At 50.8% G+C, this 14,127-nt stretch overlaps 1 protein-coding gene across 20 annotated transcripts in view; it reads right to left on the bottom strand.

Annotated features, from left to right (window-relative positions):
- Window positions 1-14,127, bottom strand: part of PAX2 (paired box 2) — a 92,603-nt gene that overhangs the window by 45,548 nt on the left and 32,928 nt on the right. For all 20 annotated transcript variants that reach the window (XM_084994728.1, XM_003359329.5, XM_005671388.4 and 17 more), the window contains 2 exons: window positions 3,476-3,561; window positions 1,829-1,948 (listed from right to left, as the gene is read on the bottom strand). In XM_084994728.1, the coding sequence (XP_084850854.1) occupies window positions 1,829-1,948; window positions 3,476-3,561 (206 nt within the window). The remainder of the gene's footprint in view (window positions 1-1,828; window positions 1,949-3,475; window positions 3,562-14,127) is intronic.

Below are 14,127 nucleotides of genomic sequence, written 5' to 3'. Positions count from 1 at the left end.
AGGACAAGAATCATATCTTGTTCTGCTTTGGGATCCCATAACACCAAGCCTCTCTTGCGACTGATGCCCAGGAAAGGGTCACTGAATTGAATTGACTTGAAACAATGAATGTGATCAATTGCTCAGAGAGGAGAGCACACTGTTCTGGACCAGCTGGGCCCAACCTGGGGTGGCCACAGCCTCGTGCTGGTGCTTCTCTACCCCCAGCCTCCCTTCACGGCCCATTGGAGCCCAGGGAGCAGAGCACGTGCTTGGTCCCAACCTCGGGCCGATGGGGCAAGTACAAAGGGGCCCTGTGCCCCCCTGGGCCCCCTGATCAGCTCATAGGTGCTGATGGTTAAAGGAGAAATGCTTAGGGTCTGGGGAAGAATCTTCCAAACTCCTCAGGGATCCAGGGAACCGGGCGAAGCCCGAGCGTAGGAAACCCCCAGGGAGAACTGGGACCTCGGCCCTTTCACGCGGCCGCCCCCTGCCCATCAGGGGCTGCCGCCAAAACAACCACAATGAAATTTAGTGAGTGGCAAAGGCCGTGGCAGCCAAATGGGTTTGGATATTTTGAAAGAAGGAGAAATAGAGCCAGACAAGCTGTTTTCCTGTGAAACGAGGCCATTAGGGCTTCTGGAAGGAGGCCAGCCCCAGGTCATCACTGTCTTGCCAGACCCGGGCCTCTCCTGCATGCCGCCCCTTCTGCTGGAGGCCGGGGCTCTCATACGCTCTCTTCCCTCAGCCTGGGCCTACGGATCCCGGCTCTGTCTCTCTTCTCTGCTCCTGATCCCCTAGAGCTGCCCCCGTCAAGGGCTTGTCTGTGCTTGGGGTGACCACATGATTTACTGTCCAAATGGGACATTTTTGAGAGAAAAAAGGAGATGCTGACTGGCCAAGATTCCGAGACAAAGGCATACATTGGGATTGTCTGGGATATACGGTCACCCCCTTGACATTCATCTTTAGAGGGTTCTGTCTATTTCATAGGTGATACCCTTAAAATCATGCGCCCTCCCTGGGCCAGGAAGTTACCGCCTCCCCAACAGGGACCATAAGATTGGGGCAGGAAGCAGGCTCCAGACACTGGTGTCTCCGTTTGTCTGGGCCTGCCACCCCTGCGCCCTGGCCTCATGCATCAAAAGAGAACCAGATGGTCACCGAGGGACCCTTAATGTCACAACATTTGAAAAACACCTTCTCCCAAGTTTATCGCCTCCATTCTCTCCTCCGATTTTTCCCCCTTCTCCTCTTCTTCGTCCCCCTCGCCCTTTAACTCCCTGCTGTCCCTGAGGAGTTGCAGGGAATGAGGGCAGGGGTCAGAGAGGAGCCTGTGTGGCATCTCCCCCCACAGAGAAGAGCAGAGGGGGCCCAGGTCCAACTCCCTGAGTGGTTTTAATGGGCGCAGGGTCCCCGTGCTCCAGAGAAAGGACACCAGAGTCAACTGTGCATGATGTCACTCCCCCACCTCCTGATGGGTGGGATCAGGGGAAGACAAGGCAGGGTGGCCATTCATCCTTGGGTCAGAGACCAGCTGTCCCCCAACCTCCAAAACCTTCCCACGGCCCATGTTCATGCCCTTCCTCCTGGCCTCCCACTGGGGTATTCGAGGGGATCCCAGTGGAAGGTGAGGCAGTCGGGGCTGCTGAGCAGATGGCGAAGCTAATGCCCCACCTGCAGCCTGCCTCCCTCTCTCCAGGAGCCAGCAGGGCAGTGGGGGGACCTGGGCTTTGCTACTAAAACTGATCTCACAGCAGAGCAGCTGCAAGGCCGGGCAGAAACCGGAGCTCTGAGTCCAAGGACAAAGCATGCACAGCGGAAGCCAAGCCTCTTCCCTCCACCCTACCTTCATCACGTTTCCTCTTCTCGCCATTGGAGCGAGGGATCCCCAGGATCCCGTTGATGGAGTAGGATCCTACTGGATCGTTGGAGGCGCTGGAAACAGGAGGGGAGGCCGTGCTGGGAACTGGATGGGAGTAGGGAGGAAATGCCATCAGGACAGTGGTTGTGATCATGGGCCAAAGCCCCAGGGCTGGGGGCACAGAGAAGCAGAGGAAATGGGGGGGGGTGCCCACAATCCCCTCCTTCCTCTGTGGTTTCAGGGGAATGCACTGCTACACACAATTCAGGCTATTCACTCCTGTCCATCCTGGGCTGAATGGGGACCAGTCAACCCCAGGCCTTCACTGTAGACCTAGAGATTTCACTCCCTATAGGCTAACCTACTCCCCGAGGATGGATGGAAACAGCAAAGCTGACTCAGTCTAGAAAGTGACTTAGTGCTCCTGCAAAGAGCACAGCTCCGAGGATGCCTCCTTGCACGGCTCATCCGATCCCCAATCCCCAGGCCAGGCAAGTCCTTCTAAACAGAGCCCAGTCCATTGCTTCTAGTCTCCTGGACAGTGTTTACCAGTCCTGATTTAGAGTCTGTGGCTTCCTAAGCGCTATCTCTGATTCTCTTAGAGACACAAGAATGCTCCTGATATTCCCTAGGAGTGAGAAGCTCCTCTCTCCCATTTGCTTCTGGTCTTGAAATCACTGGAGAAGCTCCTAATTTCCCCCTCAGGGCACAGAGTAGTGAACAGATTTACTCGGCAGTGATCAACTCAGGTACTGCCCGGCCCAACCCTCCCTCCCAGCACACGCTGTAACACAGGCCTGGTAAACGATGCTCCTGCCAACTCAAGGAGGGCTGGGACCTGCTGTTTCTAGTTCCTGCTGGTCAAGGGAGAGGGGACAGCAGCCAAGAGGGGCAGCAGGAGACGTTTAACCACATCCCAGCCCCTCGAGCCCCAGACCTCATCTACGGCTTCAGTGGCACCAAGTGCCCTGGGGCCAAAGGAAAGACAGTTCCTTCGGGCACGGGGGCGTGAGCACGTGTTCTGGTGGGCCTGGCGCATGCCTCTGAGAGGCTGGGAGTGAGGGCCAATAAATGCGGGTGGCTGGAGAGGGGCAGACAGTTACTGAGCTGATGAGAGAGACACAGAGATCAAAAGAGATGGACTAAGAGGAGAGAGGCCATGAGGAGGGGGGGAGAGAGACAGGGGAACAGGTGCAGAGCCACATGTACGGAGGGGAGAGGAGAGAAAGGGAAAGGCAGAGGGGAAGGAAGAGGAGAGAAGGAGGCAAAGGAGGGGAGAAGAGAGGAGGAGAATCTTTATAGATTTAAAAAATTTTTAAGCAAGTAGCAATGAGTAAGCAAGGAGATATGAAAGAGAGAGGGGCAGAGAACAAAGATCAGAGAAGGACAAGGAAAGCTAGAGAGAAGAGAGACAGACAGACAGACGCGCAGTCTGATAACGGCAAGGCAGCTGTGAGGAGGCGCCAGCCAGAGGCAGAGAGGCTTTCATGAGCTAGTCTCTCAAGCAGATTTTCTGGGCTGCCCAGGGAGAGCCCAGCCCTTGGACCTCAGACAGGTGGGCATTTCCCAAGGGTGGAGCTGTGTTTCCGGCTCTCAGGGACCAGGCCTCCCCTATTTCCTAGGCTCTCTTACCAATGGTGTGGCCAGGGGCAGTCACTCCGGTCCCGGCTCCATCCGGCGTCGGGTGGAAAGGTTGCTGAACTTTGGTCCGGATGATCCTGCAACAGCATCGCAATAGCATCACACCTCACCTGCCCTCTCCTGCCCTGGCCACCTCCAGCCCCGGCCTGCAGACGCGCTCCCCCAGGCTCTTCAGCTCCCTCCTCACCCATCCCTCGCTGACTGCTCCAAGGCACAGAGCTTGCCCTCCTGTGGGCTCTGTGGATCCCACCTAGCGCTGCCCTGGGCAGAGGCAGTCTGCATCCTGTCCTGTCTTATGCATCATCTGAATGGCAGCTTGATGTTTGGTAGCAAGGATCGGGGCAGCAGGGCGAGTGGAGCCCAGCATCCTTCCCTTTCTGGGGGTGAAGGCTACCCTGGTGACCTGCTAGCCACTCTTCCCTCCTCAACCACACAATCTCCTCCTGAGAGGAGTCTGGAGATGGTTTTGGAGCTGGCTTTCCTAGCGGGACTGTATCCTTGTCCTCCAAAGTTTAGGGAGGGCTGAGACAGTCCCGTTTCCTGAACTAAAGAGAAATAACAAGGGAAGGGCTGGGTCATGGGTAACCCTTTTGTCTCCAAGATTCCAACACAGCACGCGGTACCTTTCTCACATGTTAGGCCATGGGCAGCTTCTTGAGCCCACTTAGGACCCTCAAACCCATTTCAAACCCAGCTGTCCCTGTCCAGCTCACTGGCCCACTGGGCTCCTTCTTGGAGGCCTTACTTGGATCACAGCTTCCTGACTTGACTATGCGAAGAGCCTGGTGCCCTCCGTATGAATTCTGGGGGGTGAGGGGGTGAGGGGTCTGGATCAAACATCCTGGGGCTGGGGACTGTCAGTGATCCAAGGACCCAGGACTCAGCAAGTGAGACCAACCCTGGCACCAGGGCCCACCCAGGAACACTCCCCTCCACCCACTGGTCAAATCAGGTGCCCTTGGAAGGCACTTTTCTGAAGGCGCTGCTCCTGCCCTTAGAGACGTGTGTATGCCAATTTCATCTCCACTGGCCAGGGAGTCAGAAGCTGTGTGTGTACTGGAACATTTCAAGGCAACCAAGAGAGGGCTCCTGCCTCACCTCTCAGTGCCAGGAATGAAGTTGGGTAGGGAGGACACACACCCGCGGAAAGTGAAGAAACCCCGAGGGGGTGGGGCAGTAAGTGCCAGGAAGATGCAGGGGAGGAGTCAGCCTCCTTGCAGGAAGGAAGTCACGGAGGAGGTGGAACTTGATGTAGTTCCTCAAAGCAGAGTAAGGCTGGATACTGGAGACACACACACACACAGAGGCACAGAGGATAGTGGAAAAGTCACTGGGGTGCATGAGGCCCTGAGTCTACCATTAAGTGACCAGATAGCTTTGGCCTCGTCATTCTTCTTTTCTGGGCCTCAGTTTATTCAGCTATAAAGAAAAGAGGTTAGCCTACAGGGTCTCTAAGATCTTTCCCCAGTAAAAATAATACGATGCTAAGATGAAATGAGAAGTGGAGGGAAGGGTGTTATAAGCCGGTGCTGGAGGAGGACAGAAGCAAAGCACGGGAACCGAGGGAGCACACGGGGTTAGGGGTCCATGCCTGGACAGGGAACTGTGGAGGTATGTAAGGGAGTAAGAGGAAATAAGGCTGAAAACTTGGAAGGAAGGATGATCCTGGCAATCTTCCACTTATTGAGCACCTTTTCTATGCCAATATTATATACAATTTCTATTGCCGTGTATATACTACTGTGAATTCTCACAACAACCTGCAGAGTAAATACGATGATCTTCATTTCTGCCGATTGAAAACCAAAGCTGACAGAGGTTAAGGAGCTTACTCAAGATCACACAGCCAAGCAAGGGCAGAGTTAGAATTTGGTCTCTAAAAGGTGTACTTTTTATTACGTTGTCAGACTTCCCCCAGTACATAGGAACCAGGATTAGACAGTTTCAAGCCATGAGTGATTCCTAAACTAAAGGAGGCAGATACAAGCCGATGCAGGGAAAGCAACAGACAGGCACGAAGCCATGAGGGGCTGGTGTCAGAAAAGAGAGGGAAGACTTTGTGAGACATTGTGAAGGCAGAATGGCCAGGACTTGACAATTAACTGGAGTCAACCATGGCTCTAAAACCCCAGTTCCATGTAACTGGAAGGCTGGTGGTTTGTACCACTGTCAGGAAGAGGGGTGCAGGGAGATGCCTGGTGTGGTCCTCATCACACAGCCTTTGAGATGGCAGGTGAGTGTCCAGGTAGGTGGCCGTGCACCAGCCCGCACAGCAGATATGAATTTAGCAGACAGCCCTAGAAAGGAGTGTTGGTTGGAATGAGAGGCCTAAGAAGCAGATACCGGAGGACATCTACTATCAGAGGCTGAGGGAGAGAACGTGACCTCGGACCAAGGGCAGAGTTGGACATACAAGAAATGGCAGAATCAAGATCGGGCAGCTTCTGCTAAGTCAATGGAGAACATTTCCAGAAGGAGAACAAAACCCACAGCAACCACGGTGACCTGAAGATTGAAGGGAGGGAGTTCCGATCATGATGCAGCAGAAACAAACCCGACTAGTATCCATGAGGATGTGGGTTCGATCCCTGGCCTCACTCAGGGGTCAAGGATCTGGTGTTGCCGTGAGCTGTGGTGTAGGTCACAGATGCAGCTCGGATCTGGCGTGGTTGTGGCCGTGGCTGGCAGCTGTAGCTCCGATTTGACCTCTAGCCTGGGAACTTCCATGTGCGACCACCAGTGACCTTGGGAGAGCAGTCTCAACAAGCAGCTGAGGTAGGAGTGAGACAGAAGCAGGTTAGGGAGCAGACAGGAGGAGAGGGAGGCAGCGAAAGCAGACTACTGCTGCAGGAGTTTGTGGAAAAGGAAAGTGTACAAGCTGAGGATGGCCAGCCCCAGCAGCAGAGGGGATGTTGAGGGGAGAGCAGACCTGGGTAAGTTTGTAGGCTGAGGACAAAGAACAGGTGCAGAGGGAAAGGCTGGGGTTGCCCGAGAGAAAGTGGATGACGGCAAGAGAAGGCAGAGCAAGGAGAGAATGGAATGGGGTTCCTCTCGGGGTGGGGTTAGGGGGGAGGCAGCGAGAGGCAGCAAGCTGTGAGATGGCCAAAAGCTTCTGGCTTTGGAGCTCGATCACAATGAGAAAGACCCGATAGTAGCTCAGCGTAGTGTAGACTGATCTACGCGCAAAGTCTAGAAGGAGGCTGAGCATCTTAGAGCAGCTGCTCCTAATTCATGGCACCAAAAAGCTTCTGGGATCTCAGTGGGCCTGCGGGTGGCTCTGGCTCAAAGGCGGATGGGCTCTGGACTGAGGGAGCCCCAGGGCGGAGGCTGGGTGAGACAGACAGCTGGATGGCCTTGCGGAGCTGCTGTCTTTGTTACCCAGAGCCTCTGACCCATGGGGCACTGGTGCAGATTTTGCTGAGGCAGGAAGTGATGGAAAATCACTACTCCCTGACAGCGGCGGCTTGGTGCTGCATGGGAGGGGTGCTGGGCAGGGTGTCTTCTGTGAATTAGCAACATTTGTGGTGTCCAGCCTTGGCCCCCCCACCCCCCACAACCGGTGGTGGGCACTCACTGGTCCAGAGAGCTGATCTCATGGAATTGAAGAACTGATGGTCATCCGTTGCCCTCCTGCATCCCATACACAACCCAACAACTCATAGGAATATCGCTTGGGGTTGAAAGGATGAAGGAAGGAGGATGCTTTGCCTGACTGCCTGACTGCCTGACCCCCTTTCCCCCGCCCCTCCTCCTCCAAATCTTCTGCATTCTTGGCTCCCCAAGACATCCAGACACATCTATGGCCACCATGGCCCCAGGCAGGTTTGGCCTGGAAAGTCAAGTTCCCGTATATGGATCCTTGGAGGGTACAGTCAGGAGCCCTGGAAGACACTTCTCTACTGGGGTCTGGGAGATGCCACTTCCCATTTCCACAGAGAGACTGCTCTGCCAGAGCACCTGCTCCCCACTTTTCCTTCCAGAATGCTTTCCTTGACAGGGATGCTCCTTATCCCTGACCTTTCTACAGGAACCTCCCAGGCTTTGCCTTGGTCCAGCACAAGGACCACAGGCACTTAGCATCTCACACTCACAAGGGTGTGAGCAGAGCAAAGGGAAGACGAAAAGGATGGGATCCGGGCTCGGTCTGCCTGAGTCTGAGTTCCAGCTCTGTTACTTATTGCCTGAGAAATCCCTGGCAGTTTCTTCTTCCCTCATCTGTAAAATAAGATAATAATACTATCCACTTTGTAAGGATTGTTGTGAGGGTTCAAGAGGATGATTCATGTAAAATGGCTAGTATGATGCTTGGCTCAATAAATGCTAGCTGGACTATTCACAACAGCCAAGACATGGAAACAACCTCAATGTCCATCAACAGATGAATGGATTAAGAAGATGTGGTACATATACACAATGGAATACTACTCAGCCATAAACAAGAACCAAATAATGCCATTTGCAACAACATGGATGGAACTAGAGATTCTCATCCTAAGTGAAAAGGGAGACAGATACCATATGATATAACTCACATGTGGAATCTAAAATATGCCACAGATGAACTCATCTATCGAACAGAAACAGACTCACAGACATGGACAGCAGACTTGTGGTTTCCAAGGGGGAGGGGGAGGGAGTGGGATGGACTGGGAGTTCAGGGTTAATTGATACAATCTGTTACATTCAGAATGGATAGACAATGAGGTCCTTCTGTATAGGACAGGAACTATGTCCAATCACTTGTGATGGAACACGATGAAAAATAATATGAGAAAGAGAGTGTGTATAGACATATGACCAGGTTGCTTTGCTGTAAGCAGAAGTTAACAGAACAATATAAATCAACTATAATAAATTTGTTTAAAAATGCTAGCTGGAACAATAACTACTAGTATGATTATTCCTATGGGTGACCCCCCCCCACCGCCGCCCCAAGGCCTGGCTGCTTTCCATGGAGGGGTAGGCAAGGAGGCCTCTCAGGCCAGTGTGGCCCAGCATGGTCAATGCAGCTATTTTGGGGATGCTGGGAAGAGCACCGAGAAGACAGTCAACAATGGCAGCAGGTGTCATAGCCTGACCCCAAAGGAGATGCATCAGAGAGATTCTCAGGAAGACAGACTTGGGGACCCCTGCCTGGGACTCCTGGGAAGGATCCACAGACAGTACAAGTAGCAGCTCCCTCAGGACCAAAGAGATGCCAGGCGGGCTGGGGCAGAGCTTTAGAGTAAAGGATGACAAGGCAGGTGAAGCCACACCCTCTTTGGTTAAACTCCCCAGAGGTCTCCACTCACCACCACAGTGGAGATCAAAACAGTCTCGTGGCTCTGTGAGTTAGCACGAAAGCACGTAATGAGTCTTCTATTAACAGTTTGTTAAACCCATGAAAAAACAAGTGCTCTCAATTCTAAGAAAGCGCTAGGGCGACTCTGAACTCCTCTTCTGGTTCTCCTCTCTTCCCGCCTTCTCCTGTCATCCTTCCTCCGTGTTTCATTCTCTCTCTCCCCTTCCTGCCTGTCTCTGCCCCTCTCTCTGTCTCCCCTCCCGTTGTCTGTCTGTCTCCCCGCACCCTGAAGTCCCACTGTGGCCGCGTGAGCTTATTGATTCCTGGGAGCTGGGGGAAAGTGGGAGGCAGGGCTGGGGTGCAGGCTCGGGGATGGAAATAGAAGGCTATAAATTATTTGTGACAGGAAAGCAATAGTGGCAGAGTGCTGAGCACAAGTCCTGTGTCACTATTAGATTCCTTTTAGCCTGATGACACTGTAAAAAAGGTTAAGTGTCTGCTGGAATCGTACACCTGGGGGGCCGGGGCAGCCTGGGAGCAGAACAAGCCACTGAGAGCAGGTATATCAATTCTCCAGGCCAATAATATTCCTCTCATTGATCGCCACGCAAAGTTCAAAAATCTCATTACAGCCAGGCAGACCGGGAACTTTTTACAAATCAATAGAATGATATAATGTATGTATACTTAGTACAAATGTATCTATTCATCTATCCATCCATCCACGGTCCGCCTCAGGGTTTCCAAGTTAACCTACCCATCATATTATGTTGTGTTATGTATGATTTTATATTGCCTTATATTATATGATAATAAATGGTGTGCAAAAACTCCCCCTAAGGTGAAGACAAGAAGAGGTCCTATTAGCATGGAGGTGACCTCAGACAGCTCACCTTGGAGGGAGTCAGGTGGCAGTACTTCTAGGCTTAGATGGGTCAGGATTTCTAGGAGCAATGCTTCCTTAGTGAAGGCTCCAGTAATAAACACAAAACAGAACAAAAACAAAACCATTGTCTTCTGAGTATTTACTATGAGCGAGGCAATGTTGAAAGTGCCCCAAATAGTTCACTTAATCCTCACCACAACCCATTTTGCAGATGAAGCATATTATAACTTGCCCAAAGTCAATCATTCAAAAAATGGAAAATCTGGAGTTCCCGTCGTGGCTCAGTGGTTAACGAATCCGACTAGGAGCCATGAGGTTGCGGGTTCGATCCCTGGCCTTGCTCAGTGGGTTAAGGATCTGGCGTTGCCGTGAGCTGTGGTGTAGGTCACAGACGCAGCTCGGATTCTGCATTGCTGTGGCTCTGGCATTGGCCGACAGCGACAGCTCCGATTAGACCCCTAGCCTGGGAACCTCCATATGCCATGGGAGCGGCCCTAGAAAAGACAAAAAAAAAAAAAAAAAAAAAAAAAAGGAAAATCTGGGGTTTCCAGGAGAGAGATACCCCAAAGCCCAGGATCCAAACTCCCGGATCCGATTGTTCTATTCTCTTGTTCTCTTGTGTTCTGAGACACAAAGAACGAGGGGCTCCCCGAGCATCAGCATTCCCCTCTACAGAGTGGGATCATCTCACCTGCTGGAACCAGTGGCTGGCGGTGTGATATACACGTGTCCCCATGAAATCCTGTCCAGCCGCCTAGAACAGCCTGCCTTTTCCACTTTGGAATTACTTTCTAGTAGAAATGCAGGCTGGCCCCAGGCCTGGTCATATCACTGGTTTGCTCAAAGAGTCTTGGGCCAAGAAGTCAAGCATTAACATCCATGTGTTGTATACATGTATAAATCAGTTTAAATTGCCCACTTTAGAGTCTTTGCAGAAAATATTTAATCTCTGGTATGGGGAAAGTCTTTCCTGATTGAGTAAATCAAAGGAACTCCAGGGTAGAGAATGTTTCAGACTAGCTGGCCCCACTGTCCATTAAGCAAGATGGCGGTGGGAGGGGCCTCTGCCAGGGACTTCGGGCTGCGTGGGTGTTAAAGCTGGATCATTCGAGAGGATGAAGTGATATTTGCTCCAGCAAAGGATATTTTGCCCAACGAATGCAGGTAATTGCTTTAACTCAGTCAGGCCTTTGAGAGCTGCCTACATCAGGTGCCCAGCCCTGGCAATGCCCTGAGGCAAATCAGAGCTACAAAAACAGCTGGAGACTTTTCCAGGCAGAACCTCAAGTGAGATCTCATAGATCATTCAGGAAAAGTTTTGCCTCTCTCCCAAATGTTTCCTACCTCTCCCTACCCCTGAGAAGAACTGGAATCTCCCTTCTGTACTTCTCGGGAACTGGAGAATTGAAATTTACTTCTTCCTCAGCTCAGGAACCAAAAGGGAAACTGCAGTCACCCTGCCCTGCCCCCCACCCCGCCACCCCACCAGTCTTGGCTGGCAGCCTGGAAGTACTTCCACGAACTGTTTTCCTAGGTTCTGATTGTGTGGTTTGTGCAGAGTTTAGAGTTGTCTACTCACGCCCACTCACATGCCCTATAGGTTTCAGTTTGGACAACTGGCCATATGTTAGGCAGGGTTCTGTGCATGACAATGACTTCTGATGAGGGGAAGCTATGGGCAGGACCCTCTTTTCTGGCTGAAGCAGGATGTAGCTGGAATACACAGGTTCCGAAGGTACCAGGGTTCCCCTCAACCATATTAAGAGTTTCTGCCTCTTTCATTGCTTCAGAAGTCATGACTGGGCTCTAAGAGATGACAATACCACCCAAAAGCTTGCAGAAAGGTGTCCTCGAACTACTGTCCTTGAATCACTTGCATCAGAATCCATCCCCCGCACCCACCCCCGGGATAGGGGGGGAGGCGCTGCTAACCTGCAAATCCCCGAAGCCCCCTTCAGACCCCTTGCATTAGATGTTTTGATGGGGGGGGCAAGGAATCCGTATTTAAGCAAATTCTCCAGATTTTTCTTAAACCCTCTGATATTTGGGAAGACTGGCTTAAGCCAGGGGGTAAGGAAACTATCCTTGAGAGAGTTGGGAGAACATCTTAGTGAGTTAAAGAAGGTTCCTCACTCATATTCTATCAATCCACATCCCCCCACATCTGCTAATCCCGACTTCGTATGACACAGGATCCAAAATCCAAGAAGCTATCAGATCTTCTGTGGAAACTAAACCATAAGCTACAAATAAAAATAATTTCAAAATAGGTTTTGGTACCTTCCAGGCTAATAGATTCCTGGTGGGTTCCTTAGATATCAGGCATACAGTCTGCAACTTAGAATTTAGCCTTCTAAGACTGGCACAGAGGGCGATAATCCTTCTACCACATGTCCCGAGAGCCCAGGCGAGATACAATTTACCAGGCTAGATGGGCCATGGGGCTTGCCCAAGGGGGCAATAGTGATGGTTTATATGATGAATGGTAAGCATATGGATTGATTTAACTTCAAGATATGCATAGGTTTAAAAATTAAGGGGCAATGTGTTTAACTAACCATTTGGAACCCAGTCTGCGGTGCATGCCAAGCCCAGAGCGTGACCGGACTAACTCCTGTTGCCACTGGCCCTGCCCTCATCTGTCAGGGCTTCTGGGCTCGAGCTGGGGTCTACCATCCCTTCACCCCATGGTGCAGAGGCTAGAAGACTGCCTAATATGATGGCGAAAGGGGTGCCGCTGTAGACTCACTGCTGTCCATCTTCCCCTCCCTCCATGGCAGGTCACCTCCTTCTGCAAGCAGAAGACAGCCTGGAGGGAAGGGGCCCTCAGCAGCCCAGGTGGGGCCAGCCAGCGGCTGCCTGGCTTCCTTGCCTCGAGCCCCTCCCTTCTCTCGCCTCTCAGCTCCAGTATTCAGAAAGAATCCCTAGATCTCTTTGTGTCCTGCTCCTGAAAGAATGGGATGTGGCTAAAGCTCTACAACTGCTTCCTATTACCTATAGGAGCAATTCAATATTCCTCAGCCGGACCTTCAGAATCTTTCCCAGTCTGGCTCGCCCTGGTTTTCCAATCTATTTCTCTCTGTTCCCCTCTTCCACTTAGGGTCCAGCCCAGAGCTGAAACCTGTTTTCTTGCTTGCTCAGTTCAGAGGGAGTCCTCCCTTGGACTCTGAGCTCGGCAAGGGCACTTGTCACGCCTATTTTTCTCACCATTGTATTTCCTCGCACCTAGCAACAGTGCCTGGCATAAGCACTTAAAAGCAATTTGTTGAATAGCAAATGAGTGGTACTATTATTAATAATAACAGTAACATAATCCTAAGGGACACAGTGAACTAATATATGTTCACTCCGTGCCAAGGCACTGTGTGTGTTAAGTACTTTACGTGGATTGTTTCTTTTTTCACAAGTTTTTATGAAGATTGAGGCTCAGAGAGGTTGAGGAACTTGCCCAAGGTCACACATCTGTTAAGTAGCAGAACAAAGACTTAAACCTGGGAGCCTGACTCCAGAACCCATGCCACTAACTACTGAGTAGAACGAGTCAGTTGTAATCAAGAACAGATAGTAGAATCCATGGGAAACTGGGCTTGAATAGAAGAGCGACATATAAAAATAGTAAAAAAGTAATCACTGTCATTTATTTTGTATTCATTCTATAACAGGCGTTGTAACAAATTCATTTTTCTCATTCAAATCCTAACTACAGCTCTATCAGATAGGCATGCTCTCTATTTTACCAAGGAGACAACAGAGAAGCTAAGCAACTTGCCCAAGGTCATGGGCTTAAGAGCACTGGAGCCAGACTTTGGCTCTTTGACTCCAATATCCGTAGGCTCAACCAGGTTACTTCTTCTGGAAATTTATATATAAATAGTTCTTAAAATTTTTCTTTGTGTTCATTAACTATTTGGGCATAAGCAAATTTTTCCCTTCAGGCTTTCACATCCATGATCTGGACGACTGTACAAACGAATATGTAGACAACGAACCGAGTTTGCATGCAGCTCTCCTGTGCATATGCCATAGCTGTATTTGATAAGCAGCACATTTATGCTACAAACCAACCTCAATTTTAGGTTAAGGGGCTCAGGTTTCACTGTATTTTATGTGCATTGGTAGTTTGGGGGGATAGATTTTTCTAAAATCTATCTATCTATCTGCTTTCCAAATCATGTACAAGATCCTGATGGCGATACTGAATACAGATGTGTTTCTCAGTTTCTGTTTCTAGAAACTCTTTCTGTGATTAGTGTATCTTTATATTCATGCCTCCTCTAAGGCATTGATCCAAGATTTATAATACTGGATGTATTTATCAAAACTCCTCTCATGAATTTCTGCCCAGTTATGCCTTTCTGTCAAATCTGTAAGCCACAGTCATACTGTTCCCTTCCCAAGGTGTTGCAGATGCCCACATCACAACTGCGTTTTTATATTGGTCCGTGGACCGGTATTGATGTGCATAAATGTACATTT

The sequence above is a fragment of the Sus scrofa genome, chromosome 14 (genome assembly GCF_054392235.1).
Source record: "Sus scrofa isolate SSC_HxYL_T2T_F1_AM1 chromosome 14, Sscrofa_HxYL_maternal_Yorkshire_Landrace_v2.0, whole genome shotgun sequence".
NCBI lineage: Eukaryota > Metazoa > Chordata > Mammalia > Artiodactyla > Suidae > Sus > Sus scrofa.
Note: the sequence above shows the minus strand (reverse complement) of the source record. Positions and strands in the feature narration are given on the sequence as shown.